We start from the raw sequence: 20,955 nt of genomic DNA, 5'->3' as shown, positions 1-20,955 counted from the left end.
CATCAAAATCAAGAATCAATGATCAATCCAAATTATGCAACTCTCTTAAGTTCATAGATTTCAACTTTCAAATAGAAGTGTCGAATCAATCCCGAGCCACCCGAGGCCCGAACTAAAAATTCTTACGAGTTCCAAAATCATCATAAGAACCTACTAGAATCTTCAAATCCACAATCCGGAGTCGTTTACACAAAAGTCAAACCATAGTAAACTCTTCCGACTTAAATATTCCTAAATTAGAATTTATCTTCCAAAACATTCCCGAACCTCTCGAAAATCAACACCAACCATATACGCAAGTCATGAAACATCAAATGAGCTTACTCAAGGTCTCAAATCACGAAACGAAATGCTAGAACGCAAAGCGACTAGTCGGGTCGTTACTGAGCATTGTGTTGTAAAGTGATGATTTCCTTTTTGTGTGATAAAAGATAAGTTATTTTTGGCCCTGTCGAATTAGTTGAGGTGCGTGCAAGCTGATTTGGATATACCATGGTTATCAAAAAAAAAAGAGTTCTTTTTGGGTCATAAATAGACATTCCTCTCGTTGCATTGTAATGAAGATGGAAATTGCATGGAGTGATCAATATGTTACTTTTTATGCTCAAGTACCTCTAGGGTCTAATTTTGTGGTTTGGAGCAATTTTCCTTTCTCCTTTTCCTTTCTAGGGTCTTCTAGCCATGAACTTCTGGTTTATAAACACTGGGAATTGGGTGCCAAGGTTTTTGTTGGAGCCGGATATTAGTTACCCAAAATTTTAAGTTTCCTATATGCTGCCCAGATACAAACCACGATAATGTTTCAAGAGATTACTTGCAAGAGCTCTTTGGTAATTTTCCATTCAGTACAGCGGGGGTGGATGAAGTGCAAGATGATCAGAGTCTTGGAGAATATCAGATATATGACCAATACATCGATGGCTCTTATTCCGAAGATGAAGACTACTAAGATGTCTTGTGAGTTTTCTTATCTCTCTTTTACGAATCATATCCTTTCCTATTTTGGTGGATCTAACAGTAACAGTTTTCCATCACTATCAACCATAACCTTTTCCTTGCCAATTGTTGTGGGTGTTGAACATTTTAATTCATAAGAAAGTATTTTTTTCCATGCAAGTAATTTAGTTTTCTTTTGGACTTGAATATAATACTTTTCCTTTTAGCCTTTGATTAATCTCAGTGAGGAGTGTACTAAGTATGATACTAATTCCATCCTGTTGTTTTTGAATCACTTCTACGGCTACTGTAGGCTAAGTAGTATTTAGTGGTTGACTGAAGAACCAATGCTGCAGAAAAGGGTTTGGAATAAAGTATATTACCTGAGCTCAAGTCCAGTAAGGAAAAATTTCTCAATGTGCACAGCTGCTGCTATCCATTATTATATAAGACGGATGTTTGGGAAGGCTAGAGATTTCTGTACCATATTCATTAGGAAGTTATAAATAAAAGCTTATAGCGTTGCCTTTTGTTTGTTTTTTTCCCCTTTTGGTTTTGCATTTCCATCATAGCTGGCTGATTAAGCTGACTGAATGCTGAAGACATGAAGAAAAACCATGGTTTATCATACTGCCTAAGTTACATGATGCTCTAATCCCACTTCGGTATTATTTGGAATATATTTTGGTGGCTGGGCCGAGGGTCCCACCCAGGGGCGGCTCAACTAATTTTGTGGCCTAAAGCCAAAATATATTAAAAGGCCCTTAAATTTTCATAATATTCATATGATAATAAGACACAAAAGAAACCCACATGACTTTCTGTGATACGAGCCCAATGCGTGATGATGCTAGGCTCACATCACGGTTTCGAACTCTCCCGTGGACAAAAGTATGATATTTAGAAATAGGTAGAAGATTCAGCTCATTATCCATTGAGTACGAATCTTGCGCTACTGTCTTCGAGAATTTCTTTATTAAAACAGATAGACATAAAAGAACTTGCATTCTGATGTATGAATAAATAAAATATGACAAAAAGAACTAGCTAATTCAGAGAATCCGAGTTAAAATTAGAGAGTGAAATCATCAAAAACATGAAGAGAAGAAAGAGTATACAAAGAGGAAGAAGAATTAGAATTGATGAGAAGGTAAATATACTTTTTTTTAATGCGAGAAAAAATTTATCATTATTTACTCGCTCAATAGGAACCTTCAATCAAAATTTTAAAAATGTAAAAATTTGAATTTTTTTATTAATAATATTTGTATAAATTTTGGTATTATATATAATACTAATATAGTATTTTGTAATTTTGGGGCCCTTACTATTTGGGGGCCTAAGGCAAGGGCTTTATCTGCCTTACCTTAGACCCGCCCTTGGTCCCACTTGGGGTCCACAAATTTAAGAGTTCCAAGATGTAGAAATAAGTTGGTAAAAGAAGAATTCCCTTTGGTTCAAGTAGTGAAGAAAATAGTACTTCCTTTGTCCCATTTTATGTGGCACACTTTCCTTTTTATCTGTCCAATTAAACTTAGCCACATAAATTGGAAGTTCGAACAATGATGTTATTTGGATTTGGTAGTTTGTCCACTTTAAGCCATTAGTAATTCTTCTGTTTTGTGGGTTGCTGCACAGGCTTGGCAAAAAAAAAAAAAAAAAAAAGGAATGCCGATATTCATCAGAATTCCACTCATGTCCCTTCGTTAAATTGGTATTCGACAAATTGTCCCTTATTCCCTCTCCGTCTACAGTGGTGTGTCAGGAGTAAAATGGTCGGTTGAGAAACTGGTAACTGGTTATCACGAGGGTGGTGCATAATTATTTTTGGTGTGCTTCACATTCCACACCCAGTTTTCTGTTTCTCTGACTGCATAATTATTGCTTATATAAATCAAGAGTGAGATTTATTTGTTGTGTTTGTCAACAAAAGTTATAGTTAATTTAAAGGCCAAATACATAGATAGCCCCTCAAACTTGTCACAAAATTCCATCTAGGCACCTCATCTTAACCAAGTTCCAATTGAACACTTTAAGTACCATTAAACTGTACAATTAAACAATTATGATGACATGGATCAATGTTTGTTTCTCACTTTTATCTAGCGCGCGTAAAATGACTTTAACAAATATAAAATGGGCCCCATTCCTTAAAAAGTTGCCTTTTGCTTTTTTTTTTTTTTTTTACTGCACATCTCCTTTTCTTCTTTCTATTTTCGATCTCTTCTTGACAGATCACTGCTTTCTTCCATTATTTTTTAATAAAATAAAAAGAAAGAGGAAGTTGAGCTATCGAAAGAGAAGTTTTTTAACAAGCCTGTGAGATCATTGTGTTCAGAAAAAATTTTGAGAACTTTTGAAAAGTTTTATAGGAAATCCAGAATCTCGGTCCCGTTTCATTCTTGGCAAAACAGGTAGATAATATACAATTGGAGTTTAACCTCTGTAAGACATCAAAAAATGGACCAAAAGCTAACTTTCAATTTGATGACAAATTATTAAGCTTATTATTATTATTATACTTCAAAAATGCTCTGCAATGATCTTACAACACCCTACCCCAATAATAAAATATTTATCACCTAATGAAATCTGCAGCACAATTGCGGTACCATATTTGTCTTCTGTCTTTATTCTTAATTTTCATTGTGGTCTATGATAAAATTCTAAGACCCATATGGTGCTCGTTTTTCTCAACAACTTACAGAGATGGTCTGCGAATTGGAAATAGAACTTTGAAGTGGTGGTGTTGAGTCAATAGTAGATGGTGGAGAAAAAGGGTTGAAGGGTTTTGATGTCGGAAAGGATAAAAATCTGAGTTGATGGTGGAGAAGATGATACTCAAGAAGGGGGTTCTTAAAAAATAATTTTCTTTCGTTTTCTTTAGGCTCAAAGGCTTTTCTTCTTCTTATTTTTGGCATTAGTTTGATTAAAAAGCCATGTGGTGTTTCCTTATTTGTTACATTTGACAGGTCACTGTGTGTAAAGTTCACGCACACTAATTTTTTTACGGCTATCATTTAAGGGTTTAAATGACACAGTTTAGGTGTACATGAAGTGTTCAATTGGAACTTGGCTAAGATGAGGTGCCAAGATGGAATTTCGTGTCAAGTTAGAGGGGCTGTATATGTATTTGGCCTAATTTAAATGAGCACATAGAGGTTAGGAAAATTGTCATTCTATTAAGTGGCTGGCTAAGCTAACATTCAAGGACCTTAAACTGTATTGCGTCCATCTCTTTTTCAAGCCCACCAAAAAAATATTGATGTAACTTTGACGCCTAAGGCCATTGCATACTTAAAACATACTCTCCTACCATAAAGCCACTTGACTTTAAGGAGAGGAGCTCCAGCTACTCTACTACCACTGCTGCCAGTGCAAAAGGATGCCGTCGAAACGACATTTGAGAAGCTAGTGTCAATAGACATTGAAGAAGGGATGGTTCTAGGGGTGCTTATCGGGCGGATAATTACGCTTAACGGTTCGGCTTATCGGTTATCGGATTATAAATGTAGTAATCCGCTAGCCATCCAACAAGACAACGGGCGGATTGGTATCGGATTGACAATTATCGGGCGGTTATTGGGCGATTTATCGGCTAAACCAAATAGAAATTTTTTGAAAATCAATACCAAACGGCCAAATGCATAGTTCAAACTGTCTCTGTCAGTTGTAGTAGCTTTTCCTGATTAGAAGCCAAAGACGACTGCCATTAGCTACAGACAGACGACAGTTCTATTGAGAATTAGAAGGGATTTAGCCATTTAGGTTTTAATAATACTTTATATACATAGGGGTAAAAGTATAAATATAAAAATTCTTAACGGTTTACCAGATAAGAAAATTGAGTAATCCGCCCACAAACCGTTAAGCCGTTAATTATAAAATCTCAATCCGTTCACAATCCATTACCCCGATAATTCGATACCAATAAGCCAATAAGACATCGGTTCGGTTAACGGTTTCGGTTCGATTTTGATCAGCCCTAAATGGTTCCGGGAGATGATGTTAATAGGTATTGGTGACTCAGTTGTCATGCACTTTTAAATTTAAATAAAACTTTCTAAGTTTTACTCTTTTAAAAACGGATTATGTTGGCTCTTCGATTGAACTGTGTATTTCTTCTACACTTCCTCATCATGTAAAGGTTTTCCAATCTGAAAACAAAAGTCTACATATTTACTTTCTAAAACTAGAATGACAGGATGAGTATTCTTTTCTTTCTTGATTATTTGCTAGATTCATTTTGTTTGGCTTCCATCGGTTAAAAGTTATGCTTTATATGCTCATTATGAGATTATACTATTTCCTGATTTTCTAAACACTGTATTGTTTCTTTTATAATCAAACACTTAAAAATATATATCCCTAGTAGCTTCTTGCACTTATATCTACTTTAAAGACTGTTGTCTCATAAAAGCGCTTAAGGTCTTAAATATATGTTTACGCCAAGTAGGCTCATCCTTATATATCTATCACATTAACATACAGATGTAAGCAGTGCATCTGAAAACAAAAGTCAATCAATTTACTTTCTGAAACTAGAATGAGAGAATGAGTATTCTTTTCTTTCTTGATTATTTGCTAGATTCATATTATCTGTCTGCCATGGGTTAGCAATCATTCTTATTTGATAATTAAGAGATTATACTATTTCCTGATTTTCCAAACACTAAATCAACATGTGAGCTCTAACTTCAACAATCTCGATGGTTATTTTTGTTGTGGACTCTCTTTAAAATACTTAAGAGAAGGTGAACTGGATTTTTGACAAGCTAAAAGCTGCACATTCCTTTTGCAATCTTGTTATCACTTCTGATTATCATAGCTTTTCTTTGTTTATCCTCTGAGTAAGTATTGATTTGTAGGCACATTCATTTTTGCGCAAGTACATCATAGGGTTGGGAACATGTTAGACGGTAGAATGCCTTCTGGAGAAAAATTCATTTTGCCAGACCTTTGAGAATACAATCTTATACTAGACCTTTACTTTCCATCTAGCTACTGCTATAGTTCCATTCAATAGCCTCTCTCTTGCGCCTTTTGGACTGTCCAAATGTTCTAAAATACTGTTTATAGAGCACTTTTCCACCATGTAAGAAAATAACAGAAAACTGGATATAGGGAAAAAAACCCAGTTCTTTCCTGTTCCAATCAATGATTCCGTTAAAGATTGGAAATTGACATCCTATTTGCTATCGTAGCATGATATTTTTTCCCTCAATGCTATTCCTAATAGGTTAGCTTTTGTAGGGGTTAATTGCTTCCAGTGAGCATAATTCAAACAATTGCATTAGCAGCAGAAAAACATAAGAGATTGTGTTTTCTTTCTTGAGATAGTATACTGATAACAGTAATCCTGTGACTATATGAATCAATCTGGGTGAGAGCCTTGCTCTGAACTCATCTCCCCTGAATCAAAGTCCTAGTAGGTGATTTTGTAGAGAATCAAGGATAATTATAGATGTAATTTAGCTACCTTGGTTTTCAATTTGTCAAGGAAGTAGACCTTGGTTTTACTTCAACGAACAATATCAAAGATATCTGAGCTGATTAGTATGTCTTGGAACAGTTTGATTTGCTCTTGCATTATAATCAACAAAATTATAACTTGGTCCGGTCTCGGGTTCTTCGTTTTCTCCTTCTTCCTTTCTCCACCCTGCATTCACCTCCGCTGACTAAAACTTTGATGTTGAGCATCCATGCACGAGAAAGTGAAGTGAGTATTCCAAGCAAACATTTCTTTATCACTTACCTTTTGGCACTCGATGCTTGCTCTGACTTCCAATACAAAGAGAAAAAGGATATATAATACACTACAATAATGGCAATCTGGCACTGAGGCGCATCATTTGTGGAAAGATGATGTGACGGGTCTATCTATTGAATATTTACAGCTTCTGTGTACTGCTTGTGAACTGATATTTGGAAGATGATTACAAAGTCTACATTAAGGCATAGTGTTTATGGGCTCTCTAGATACAGTTTTTGCGTAGTGTTTGATGGAGTCCAGCTTTTTGTAACATTTCAGTACCTCGTTGTGTACTGTTTTATCAATAATATTTTGCCGTACCTATTAAAAAAAGTCTACATGAAGGCATAGTAGGATTTCTTGAATATTTTCATATTGGTTCCAAAGTTTGAGGAGACTTGTGATTCAGTATTGTATTTAAACTGGTTGGTTTAGTACAACCTAAGTTCTAGATTTGTCATATTAATTTGAAAATTCTTACGTATTAGAGGACTAATGTATATCCTCCTTAATGATTTGGTGATTGGAACAATCCCATTTAGTTAGTTTCCTTCAAAAACCAGTATCATCTTTGTTCTTAACTTGAAATATGAGATAACTTACAGCTTAAGTTCGTAAATAGTGAGCTAGATAATCCGAGCACTGATTCACATTCTCTTTCTTGATTGCAGTTGTATAAAGATAAGAAGCAGTCAAGAGCAATACCAGAAAGGAACTGCACAGAAAATAGCTGCACTCGCACTCGCAGTTGCTAGAGGGAAGCTTTTCGGTAGCCTTCTTCAACTTCTATTCTGCTTCAAGTTCTGCACAAGTTTACTAGAATTGGATAATTTGTGAAGTTTTCATATTTATGAATATTTCTAATATATAATCTTAGTATTCCTCATTTGGTAATCTCAACAAATGTACTTCCTATTTAAATTAAAGCTTTGGAAAAATAACCCCGCGTTAGAATTTTAAAGCATGTCGGTCAGAATTTTAAAGCACCAGAAATCTTGATGATTACTAGAATTTTAACCCACAAGGCGAAATTTTTTGTTGATCGGTTAGAATTTTGTAGCCAATTGCACAAAAATATGGCAACAGTTAGAATTTTGTGACTATCACCATAACTTGCTAAAATTATGACAATAGTTAGAATTTTGACAAATCACCATAAGATTTGTCCAATAATTTCTGAAACCTACGTGCTTAGATTATTTTTCCAAGGCTTTTTTTACGGGAATCAAAATTTAAACGGTGGTGCCAAATGATTATATTGTGCCATTCTCCCAAAATGCTAAGCTTTCGACGTAACAACTAACACCAAAAGCATGCCTTTCGGGCGGGCTATCTTAGCTAGTGCTTTATTTGGAAAGACTGAAGTACCTCCACTTATTCTACCATGGGTCTTTTATGTACACATTGTACAGAAATAAGGAGGATCATATAGACGTTCTTCGATAATCTATCTATATCTATCTATCTATATTATTATAAAAGCACGAATGTTTATGCTAAATGTTGAACGACAAAAATATTCTTGTAATATTTATCAACTTTTATATCCTTAGAACTAAATTATTATTTCTTATAAATAACTCCATATTGGATAAAATTGTAAAATTGAACATTTGCTCATAATATTTAGGACTTTGAAATCAATTCAAACTTTACTAAATTTTTTGTAATGGAACGTATTGAAAAATTGATCTTACAAAGGAAGACTTTGTGATGGAACGAGATTGAGGAATTTGTGGTTGCAAAGGAAACGTCCTGCTGAGTCTCAATTTAATTAGTATTTTGTACAAAATATCGCTGACTTTACGTATTTAATCTCGTCCGCCAATATCTCTTTTGTGGCCATCTCTCCAACTCCAAGATACGCAAGCATACTTTTTCCTTTTTCCTTTACAACCTCACAACTTTTTGTTTTTGGATTCATAGAGAAAGTGATATGTTCGAGTTTGTTTATAGCACATATAAAACAACTCGCCATATGAATATAGCTTAATGATATGTTGAAGAAAACTCAAATTTGTAAAACAGTAGATTGTGAATCAAATTCTATCTACTTTAGCACTCATATCATCAAGTTCATCAACACCTGTAGAAAATAATTCTTATTATTTGCGATCTTAAATATTTAAAATTATATTATCGTTTGGAGATTGTTTCTTTATTAGTCCTTTCTTGAATTATTTGGTCATGATTTTTGTTGTAGGATCTACTTGAAGATTCGAAGCGGAAGTAAAAGAAGAAGTAAGTAAGAAAAAACAAATTTTCCTGTACCATTCTAATTATTTATTCCAATTGCATGTGAATTTCTTTTCCTGTACTTCCATATAAGTTTTCTAAAGAGTTTGTACATCAATTTAACCTCTTTTTTTTACTTGACTGAAACTGATGTCCAACAGGCCTTGATATGTAGGGTCTTATTTTTGCAAGAAAGGAAACAAAGCCAATTCCATTTCGATATTATATTGTTCAAGAATTAAGCAGGAAATTTACTTTGCCTTTGTTTTTTTCTTTTTGTTCTATGTTTGTGAGATCCACTTCTTGCAAACAAAACTTGGTGAAAATTGGTAAGAATATGATGCAACAACGGCGTATGCAACAATGATTGTTATATCATTGAGAAGTAAATAGTATGCTCTATCTTGTCCAAGCTAATCAAGCAATAGACAAGGAAAGAATAAATATTTTGGTGAATTGATATCTGAAAGTATGTTAATTATTTATGGGAAGCTAACTTCGTGAACTTTATTATTTAGACTCATGAACATTAGTTCTACATAGTCGACTAAAACAATAACTTTTGCTTACGAATCAGTAGGCCATATTAGTAGTGATGCTCATCAAGGTTTGATATGTGGCGTGCGAATCTAATTTTGATTTTGACACATGCCTAGAGCGCTAACACGTGTTCAAGGAAAATTCAGTCTAAGCCAAAAAAGAGAACTTTTCATTAAAGTATATTTTGCTCCTTGTAAGATAAGATCTATATAGCAGAGAGCCGTTCACAGAAGTTGGAGTGTGCTTCATCTGACATCCACGTCGCATGATTTCTTGCTACTTCCAAGAAGTTTTTGTTGCACAATTTCCTTACACTTGTTTCTTTAATTCCAAAGTCTGATTTTAATAGAGATTATAAGTTTATAGGATAAGAAATTCACTATGTCGATAGGAAGTTATTACTACATACTTTCTCTAATTGTACTCTCAAATTTTGCCGTAGAGCCTATGTTCACAAGAAAGGATAAATCAATTTGGTAAAAGTTGTGCATGTTCAAGTTAATGAGTTGTGTTTGACGATTAATATTTTACTATCTTTTGTACAAATTATACAATTTTTTACTTGAAATATACGTGTAAAGCACGTACATAGAGACTAGTACTATATTAAAAGCACGAACACCCTTAGCGAAATGTCGTTCGCCTTTTTTACCCTTTAAAAATAGAGTTCACACTAAACAAAATAGTCATTTAATAATTTTTTTTTTAATATTTAGGACATTGAAAATAATTAAAAATATAATTATTACATCTTTCCTTATTTGAAATAAGTAAAAAGTCCTAAAATTGAGGACTTTAAAATGTATTAAGATTTTACTATATCAAAATTCTTTTCTTATTTAAAGTATGTTACCAAACTATATATACGACGTCAATTAAGATGTTTATTCATTAGAAATTTTGTCTATCGTGGCACAAGCATTCTTAGACGACTTTGAAGTCAATTAAGAATTTGTTTATTCAACGAAATTTTGTCTCTCGCACAAGTTTTCTTAGACGGAAACTATGGCATATTTGTCTTTAATTTAGATTTTAATTATGTTTAATGCAGGGGCGGAGCTATAGTATGAGTTTCGGGTTCGGATGAACCCAATAGTTTTTATTTAAACCCTATATTTGTATTAAAAATTCATTAGATATGTATAACTATTTAATCGTGAACCCAGTAGCTAAATGAGTTATGAATTCGATGACTAACTTAGAACACATAAACTTTATATTCTGACTCCGCCTCTGATTTAATGACTTCATTATTGCTTTAAGAGTCAATTTTCTGGGAAAGAATCTTGTCTCAGATTCTTTTTATATTTTTTGGTATCGTTTTATCCAATTTTAGGTTGCGGAATCTAGGTCTCAGAAGCTTTTGGAACCTTTGAAGCTGACACAAGTAGGGCTGTGCATAATTTGGTAAATACCGAATTACCGTACCGAAATCGAAAATTTTAGTATTTGGTATTTGATTTTTTGGTATTCGGTATGGTATTTGGTTTAAGTTTTTAAAAAAATATGGTATTTGGTATTTTTAAATGAAATACCGAAATACCGATACTGTACCGAAATATTTATTATATTACACAAAATACATATTATTAATTATAACATAAATATAAAAAATTGAAATTTTACTTTCCTTTATTCTTTAAGTTCATCAATTAACTCTAAGCAAGTAAGAAGACATTTCTAATGATCAAATTTATTCCTTTATGTGCAGTTTTCTCTCTCTAGGTTGATATTTGCTTGTTTTGGACAAAACTTTTGTCAACAAACGTTTTCTGTTTTGTACTTTTAAGTACATTAATTAAGAATATTATAGTCTATGATTCTATGCACTTGTTAGTATTCAAACCGAATAAACCGATGTTAGCGAACCGAATAAACCGAAAAGAGAAAAATCGAACCATACCGAATTTAATTAGGTACGGTATTGGTATAGCATTTTAAGAAACCGAATACCGAAAATACCTAACCGAAATATCGAAATACCGTACCGTACCGACCGACGAACACCCCTAGACACAAGAAAGCATATTGAGGTAACTTATTATTTTCTTATGTTTAGCGATCATGTGTCTAATATTTATTTATATAAATTATTTACTTATTATTTGAATAATGTGAAATAATTATAACTCTTTAATTAATTTAGTTCATGCGTAGTGATTAAAATAATTATAACTCTTTAATTAAATGGAAAATTAGTAGATTAAAATATATTTTTTAGTTGGTTTAATTTTTTTTTCTTTCACAAAGTTGGATAAAAGCTAACAGTTGCAATGCTGAATCTTCATAAACTGGTCCAGAAATTAAAAAAAAAAAAAAAGTAAAGATTAAGCGAACATTGAAACTGAAAGTACTAAATTACTTTTCAAGTAGTAAAGAGCATTTGAATAAGACCAAGTCGGATGCCCTCCATATTAATTATTTCTCCTCTTGTAACACACTTTCTTTTCTGTATGAATATATTCAAGTTTTCTATCTCATTTAAGTTGTGATTATTTTTTTTATTGTTTTGTCAATTAACTCTTGAAAATTCATTATTTCTTCATGACTTTTAACCATTATTGGATTAAATTAATGTATAATATTCTCAAGTAATTTTCTCTACACTCTTTGATAAATTTTCTGACACTAATCCTACCTCAAAGAAATAATTAATGTTTTCGAACCAAAATTAAAAAAAAAAACATAATAATAGTAATTTAATATGAAATGCCAACTAGCTACAACCAAAGATATTGAAAATCGGTGAAAAGATGCTCAACATTTAGTTCCACAAAAATCACAAAAAAATATTTTTAAAGATTTAACGTGATCGCTATAAACTGTTGAGCTCGAATTTTCTAAAGGCAATCGCTCTAACTGTCACGACCCTAATTTTTCTCTGTAGAATGTCGTGATGACACCTAGTTTTAGGGACTAGGTAAGCCTAACACTTACTGAATTAATGGCAAACTCAACCAAAAACTATTAAACATGAACAAAAATTTTCTATACAAAGCTTACAATCCCAAAACCGGTAGTACAAGTCATAAGCTCTGCTGCGTTTACTAGAAAAGTCTTCTAAGTACAACTGTTTCGGAATAGAAATAAACAATACAAGTACAATATCAGAAGGTGACTCCGAGGCTTGCCAACGCGACGACAGGTATACCTTGAGTCTCCACAGCAAAGTGCGAACAACTAGCTAATGATCAATCAACTTCGTAGGACCTGGATCAGCATAAAAATGTGCAGAAAGCGTAGCATGAGTATACCACAGCGGTACCCAGTAAGTATCAAGACTAACCTCGGTGAAGTAGTGATGAGGGATAGTCAAGACACTTACTAGATCAAATAACATGTACAAGTATGAATACGAAACTAACAGGGAACAATATCAGAATAAATCTAAGCATGATAACAATAACAAACAGTGCTTGTAATAGAAAACTAAGAACAACAACTAACAGCAGGGAAACAAATAGGTAATAATGCCGTGGGGTAAGTTGAATGCAGTTAAAGTCCGGTGAAACTAAGTAGAGGTCACATTAATAATTCAATAGGAGCAACCGCTCCCACACAAGATTTATTTAAAGATTTCTCCGAGGTACTTCACCCCGTAGTCACATTTCACGAGTCCCAATTCGTGAACCCTAATCACTTGGCATCTCGTGCCCACATTTCAATTCATAACCGCGTGGATGACTCACGTGCCAAGGGGGTGATCATATCAAATATCCGCACGGATAACTCACATGTCAACAATAATAATGATTCATGACCACATGGACAACTCACGTGCTAATAGAATAACTCTCACATAGAAGGCAAGTAAACGAGAGTACATGTAAATGGTCAATAACATCAGGATTCATCTTCTTAAATAGATATGGGTGATTAATTACGTGTATGCTTGTGTAAGTATTCTATCCCAATTCAAGTTAACAAGTAAGAGTAGAGACAATGAAAGGCACATAAGAAACAATCACCACAAAATGTACAAGGTATAACTCACATAAAGTAGGCACACCACTGTTTCACCCTATTTTGTGCTAGTCAAGACATGATTCAACTTGTGGTTCCTCTGTTGTTGATAAAAAGAGAATCGCCACCTAATATTTAAAGGTATACTAGGGTACCTATCTAATCTGCTAACCGGTAAGATTATGGGTAAGGGCTCTTATTCTTCTAAGGGGAAGGTGTTAGGCACCTCTTAAAATCTACCTAAGGTAGCTCCATAGGATTTAGACTAAGTTTGGGATCAATTATTTATAAACTTCTTTGACTAGTGATAAGGAATGCTGCTTACTGTATACCTAAGTATGATATTGATAGAAAGAATGAGAGGTTGTAAAGGGATATGAGTTTATGAAGAGGTTCATAAGAGTATTGAAAGAAATTGAGTTATAAAAATACTTTGATTTGGGGGGATGGTTATTTACATAACTCTAAAAGGATGTTTTGCAAGAAAGTGAGCCTAAAATTACCTCAGATTCAGAGGGTTTTCAAAGAAGAGGTTATTTTGCCGAAAATTCCTTAAGGCCGACAATTCTTGAAGTTAAGATTTTTCTTTTGAAAATGAAGCTGAGATCTGATTTTCCCCTTTTGAAATAGAGCTGCTGTTTTGCTAAGTTCTGGATTTTAAAAATTTTTAAAAGAGAGAAAGGTGAGCGAAAAACATAATAATTTGCGAGCAGATTATAATTAGTGAGTTAAGGATCTACTTCTAACTAATTTTTCTTTTAAATCCTATATTGTTTAAGGCTTGCCTAAGTTTATATGATACTAAAGCATAAAAGAAAAGTATGTAATCTAATATATGAGTGTTATATACATGAAAAATAAAATAACAATAAAGACATAACAAATACAACTAACATTAATTTTAAACTAACATAAACAATGAATTGCACTAACGAGATAGTAAATAACGATAAAGAATTGAGGGAAAGAGGACTGGGCTCTGTGATTGGGTCTCAAGAAGGTAGTTCCATCAGTAAAGAAATGCGAATACAGCTGACTTTGGGCTCCTCGACGAAATGCAATAAGGTTGGAACTAGGTCTGAGTTCATCAGGAACTCAGAGGCCCAAACAGATGTACATGTTAAAAGACTTCTTAAGGGCAGCAGACCAAACGAATTCTTTTTGTTGCTCAAGATCCCAGAACCTTCGAGCTTGAACCAGCAAAAGAACTCGACAAAAGAGAGGGAAAACAGTAAGAGAGCTAAGACCAGAAATTCTAATTTTCTTAGTGTTTTCTTTTTGCGTGATTAGTGTGTTCGTATCTGTGTATATCCGTTCGTGTTAGGTGAGAGCATTGAAGACCCTTTTTTATATTGCCATTTAAGGCTTTAGGGTTTCAGATTTCAAACTAAGATAGTAGAGAGAGACGATGAGTTGATGATGTGAGCAAATCGAAAGAAAATCAAGAGACAGAGAGTGAATTCAGTATTTGAGTTTACCTGAGTGGAGAACAGTCGATCGCTGAGGGCAAAGGACTGATGGACAAATCCTAAAACCCATAGGTCACTGTGTTTGACCTCTAGGTATAGAATATTCATGATGAACTCTGAATCGTGCACATACATGCTTCGATTTGGCAGAATGAGTGAGGGAACCAGATGAAATGAAAACTCATCAGTTAGGTCTAGGGTTTTGAATTGGGGTTTTTGAATCTTAATAACGAGAATGGAAAACTGAGCTTACTGGCTTTATCTCCTAGGAACAAAGAAAGTAAATTTGCGAGTAAGGAATAATGGAATGATGCTTCGATTTCAAGGAGCCAGGTCCTGGTGTTTCTGATTTGGCGAACAAAAGAGGGAAAGTCAACAGGATTCGTGGATAATGAAGGCAAATGGGATGATTTGAAGTTAATTTCACGACCTTGCACTAATTTGTGCAAGGTCTGTTGATTAATGGAGCCGGGCAGATGAGAGAAAAGAGAGAAGAAAGGGAAAGAAGGGCGGATGGGCAAATGACAAATGATTTAGGGTTTCTGGGGTATTGAGGCGTCTCTAAGGTTAAAGTCAAAGGAAGGGATCTAGGCCGTTGGATCGTTTGATCAACGACCCTGATAAATCGAGGTGTTACGCATTTAAGAAAATCAATTTTGAGAAAATACGGGGACCGTTGGATATGTGTGATCCAACGACTGAGATAATGTCTAATATTGGGTCGAGATTAAACGGAAAATAGGGATAATTTATGACCGTTGATGATTTGAATCACCGACTCAGATTGCTTATGTTTGTTTTATAAGTGGGATTAGAGAGTGGCGTGGCACGACATGGTTGGTTCGCAAGGAGTGGCATGGATTGCCAACTTGGAATGAGATGGGGTATTTGGACTGGGTCAGGTCCGAATTAGGTTTGGTATTTGGGCTGATTTTGATTTAATGAATAGCCACTTCATTTTTAATGAAGGAATAACAATTGTAGCCTTTTAGTTTTTAACCCTCTTAAATTTAATTTAAATAAGCTTAACAATTTTAATAAAATATGGTAAAATTATAATTACTATATGTTACTAATTATTTTAATTAATTATGTATAAATAACACATATTTCGAATTATAGCATTAATTTCAAAATATTAACATAGTAACCTAATCCACTGAAAATTAAGGAGTAGTTTTGTCAAATTATAAAATTTATGTAATGTATATACAAAAATTATTTTTATAATAGTAAATATATTTGTAATTACACAATATCAGTACTACATGATTAATTTTAAAGCTAATACTTAACTAATTTATAAAATAGATATTCATTAATAGAAAATATTTTTAAAGTACTTATTGTAAATTGTTAAGCGTAAATAAATTAATTTTAAAAGGGAGGGTCAAAATTGAACGTCAACAACCACTACACAAATATCAACATTAACACTGCCCACAGGCCATCACAAGTCATCACAAATCATTTCTCGACATAGCCCACCTTGTCTCGCCACGTGCACAATAATAAAGTAAATGCTCGTCTTGTCTAGCCACACGCGCATAATAATATTCCCACCTTGTCTCACCACATGTACAAACTCACATATATAGCCCGCCTTGCCATGCTGCATGTGCAAATATAAATAACAATAATAACACAGACAACTCACGTGTGAACACCCCGACAATCCTCTCAACAATATCACGTGTGCCAAAACAATACAACACAATATGAGGTCATTCACCACACGTACCCATATGCCACAACTTTTCCTCAAACCAAATTTCAAGACCACAATCACGCCTAGCTCTCGGCTCAATAACACTGAGTATAACAACAACAACAACAACAACAACAACAACAACAACAACAACAACAACAATAACAACGATAACACAAGAGTACAGCAAGTAAATCAACACAAGAACTTCAGAACACAAAGAAACGAAAGAACGAGCTCACAAAGAAAGACATAACAGGAAATAATGGTCTCAACAAGAATAGCTCAACAAGGGAGAGATAATGTGTAACAATGATTCCACAAAAGTACAATTCGACGATAAGAGAAATAACATGAATCAATGACCCCAAATAAGAACATGTCAACAATGGAAGGGATAACAAACTTCAATTAAGGCTAAGCAATTACAGAAAAGATAATAATAACTTTAATTAAGGTTACTCAATTACGGAAGAGATAATAATAATTTCAATTAAGGTTAAACAATTACGGAAGAAATAATAACAACTTCAATTTAAGTTAAGCAATTACGAAAAAGGTAATAATAACTTTATTATGGTTACTCAATTACGGAAGAGATAATAACTTCAATTAAGGTTAAGCAATTACAGAAGAAATAATAATAACTTCAATTAAGGTTAAGCAATTACGGAAAAGACAACAAGGCAATAAAGAGGCAACAACATCAATTAGGGCACATACGAGTTTAATTTGGAAACAAGGACAGAACATGAATCAATCAATTCTAAATAAGACACGTACGGGTAAATTTAGTAAATGGAGGATTTAACATGCTAAGACAACTTCACATCTAATGAACGTAAGAACCTAAGAGCCCTAAATAGTCAAATTTTCACAAATAATCCCGAGTACGTACTCGTCACCTCGCGTACACGGCCTTCACATGGCACAATTAGCACAAATGACTCAAATCCTATGGGGTAGTTCCCCCACACTAGGTTAGGGCAAGATACTTACCTCGAAAGTCCTCAATCAAATTCTCAAAAATAGCTTTTCCTTTATAGTTCACCTCCGTTCGGCACAAATCTAACCAAAATCGACGTAATAACATCAAATAATGTAAAAGAAATCAACTCCAATAATTAAAGCTATGATCTTAACACAATTGCTTAAAAGTCAACAAAAGTCAACCCGTCCCTGGTCAAAACCCTGATCCAGGTCTACCCATAACCCCACGAGTTCATATATGTGATTAGTTTCAAAATGCGAGCCCAAATCGACTCTCAAAACTCAAATTCTTATTTTTTTTCAAAACTTGACAAAGTTTCACAAATTTTCACTTTGATTCACATGATTTTGATGTTAAAATCCAAGATATAATGATGGAATATGATTAGAATTAAATTAGAATCACTTACCCAAAGGTTGTAGATGAAAATATCTCTTCAAAATTGCCTCCTACAGAGTCTAGGGTTCCAAAATATGAAAATGAGACCAAAATCCCATCCCTCAGCTCTTATGCCCAGTCGCAGGTGTCGCAATTGCGACCTGGGGTATGCAAATGCGACTCCTGCAAATGCGAAGCTCTTCACACCCCTGCTATAGTCGCAAATGCGACATTTTGTTTGCAATTGCGAACATCGGCACTTCGCAAATGCGATCCCTATGATCGCAAATGCGAACACCAATCACATGCCCTTCCTTCGCAAATGCGAACTTAACAGTCCACAGCTAATATCGCAATTGCGATCCTAGTCTCGCAAATGCAAGACTTAAGGCATCAGATCACACCAGCAACTGTCCAACCTCTTCCAAACATTCCAACACACGTTCGAAACTCACCCGAGCCCTCGGGGCTCCAAACCAAACATCAACATAAGTCTAAAAATATAACACGAACTCGCTTGCGCAATCAAATCATCAAAATAACATCTGAAACTGCGAAACAGACCTCAAAACACATGAATCTAACATGAAACTCAAGAACCTCCAAAAACACAACAACGCGTCCGTTTTCTATCAAATCAACCCGGAATGACGCCAAACTTTGCAGACAAGTTCCAAATGAAAAAAAGGACTTATTTCAAGTTCCAAAATAGAAATCCAAACAGGATAGCTATAAAGTCAACCTACAGTCAAACTTACGAAAATTTGAAGCCTTAAAATTACCAACTTTCGGCAAAACATTACAAATCAACCTACGGACTCCCGAATTCGATTCTGGCGTACGCCCAAGTCCAAAATCACCATACGAAGCTAGTGGAATTATCAAAATACCATTTAATACTCGTCTACATAAAAGTCAAAACTCTGGTCAACGTTTTTCACTTAAGCTTGTAAAGCAAGAATCCTTCTTCCAAATCAATCCCGAATCATCCGAAATCCGAACTCGACCACCCACGCAAGTTATAATACATAATACAAATCTGATCGAGACCTTAAGCCACCGAACAGGATGCTAATTCCCAAAACGACCGGCCGGGTCATTACATCCTCTCCCTCTTAAACAAACGTTCGTCCTCAAACGTGCCACGAACTATTCCGAAGTCATCAAATCACTGAGTGAACTTACCATACACACTCCTGTGGGTGACCCTACCTCACCCCAATCCACATAAGCCCGACAACGCCATCTCAACTGAAAATTATTCGTTCCACCCACACTGATAAACCTTAGAACCAATTTTTTCACGATCCGATCATTTCTCAAAGACCCAATTCCTACATCGACGCATGGCATCAACTTTAACCAGCTGCAACAACTCATGCCTACCCCCCCACAAGGTACAACCACACGACGTAACACATCACACATATGCCTAAAACAACATCTTTGATCACAATGGCTGCCCATAATCAAATCCAACATTGACAATTTGCCCCATATCAACTAGAACCGTGATCCAAACCTTCACAACACTCACAATGATGCAAGAAACGTGAAGACCTTGTAACTATTCACCCAAATAAACAAGTTACATCTAACGCCACCTGGGCACATACCTCACGAGCTAAAACCCAATAAGCACAATGCGGATATAATTAAATATGCAAAGGGAAACACATGAGGGAACTATCAAACAAGCCCGATAGGCATAACTCCCTATCAATATCATATAACAAATCAATTCCACAAGGGAGAATCAAGGCATATGAACTAATCACAAGGATCTCACCCTAATATAACTTCACCGCGGCACGCAACCCGGTTAAAACTTATCAAAACACATGAAAATGCAAGGACCCCATCCTCAGCTCTGAATCACAAGTAGTATACACATCATACCAACTGAAACCTTCCACTAATTCAAATTCCGCTAGCAAAGTCACTGTACATACTGAACTCCCACACCGGTAGAGAATCTAATTCACAAATCGTATCCAACCACCCAGAAATCACATCAAAACCTATTGTATTGGGTGATAGAAAGTCACTTCTAGTCACATAGCTCTCAAGGGTGAAAAAATAAAACAACAGACACGGGCTACCACTATAGAATCTTCCAACAGGGGTAAACACATAAGCAAAGTACAAAATCACGAAACTCACCCATATGTGAAGCAAGATAAGAGGACTCACACCGATAATCAGAACCAAATCAAATTAAGAATGATTCCCCTCTATAACAATCGAAACCATACCTGTAACGACATCATCAAGTGCAGCGGTCTCAGTCCCATCAAAGAAAGCATATCAACGGGTCGCGCCTCCCCCTCTTGGGTGCCCTCTACCTGCGTGAATACTCCGCTGTGATACATCTGTCGGGAGTCTGGGACAATCTCTCACCATGTGGCTGGTATCTCCACACTCAAAGCAACCCCTCTGTTGGCGTGGCTGCGGAAGCTGTCCGATACAGGCACTCTGAGACCCATGGATATCTGAAGCACCGTGCAAAGCCTGAAGTGCAAACTGAACTGGCTGAACCACAAAACCTCTACCATGGCATACCCTGCCTCCAAATAGGGACTAGTAGATCCTCCCGATCTACGAGGTTTCTTAGCCTCCCTGTCCTCTCTTTCCTGGCCACGTATGCCCTCTAATCGACGAGTGATCTTTATCGCCTGCTGAAATGGAACATCCGTCTCCAACTCTCGAGCCATGCTAAACAAGATATCATGACTGAGCCCCTCATTGAATCTACGGACTCGCTCTCTAACTGTAGAAACCAAAGCAGGTGCATGTCTGGACAAATCACTGAATCTAACAGCATACTCTGATACTGATATATTGCCTTGCCGCAGCTGCTTAAATTCTGTGCGCCATGCATCCCGAAGGGTCTGGGGAACAAACTCTCTCAAGAACATCTCTGAAAATTGAGTCCATGAAAGTGAAGCTTCATCGGCCGGGCTATCCAACTCGTATGCTTGCC

The 20,955-nt window shown here is 35.2% G+C and overlaps 1 protein-coding gene across 8 annotated transcripts in view; it reads left to right on the top strand.

The window, feature by feature from the left end:
- The window catches only part of LOC104117922 (uncharacterized), a 38,094-nt gene extending 28,951 nt beyond the window's left edge, over positions 1-9,143 (top strand). For 5 of the 8 annotated variants that reach the window (XM_070177302.1, XM_033661720.2, XM_070177301.1 and 2 more), the window contains 2 exons: positions 783-957; positions 7,360-7,652. In XM_070177302.1, the coding sequence (XP_070033403.1) occupies positions 783-949 (167 nt within the window). In that variant the 3' untranslated portion in view covers positions 950-957; positions 7,360-7,652. Of the gene's footprint in view, positions 1-782; positions 958-1,249; positions 1,584-7,359; positions 7,653-8,891 lie in introns of those variants that run through there. The other 3 variants (XR_011408535.1, XR_011408534.1, XM_070177299.1) reach the window with 3 other exon arrangements.
- The last annotated feature ends 11,812 nt before the right edge of the window (positions 9,144-20,955 follow it).

The sequence above is a fragment of the Nicotiana tomentosiformis genome, chromosome 6 (genome assembly GCF_000390325.3).
Source record: "Nicotiana tomentosiformis chromosome 6, ASM39032v3, whole genome shotgun sequence".
NCBI lineage: Eukaryota > Viridiplantae > Streptophyta > Magnoliopsida > Solanales > Solanaceae > Nicotiana > Nicotiana tomentosiformis.
Note: the sequence above shows the minus strand (reverse complement) of the source record. Positions and strands in the feature narration are given on the sequence as shown.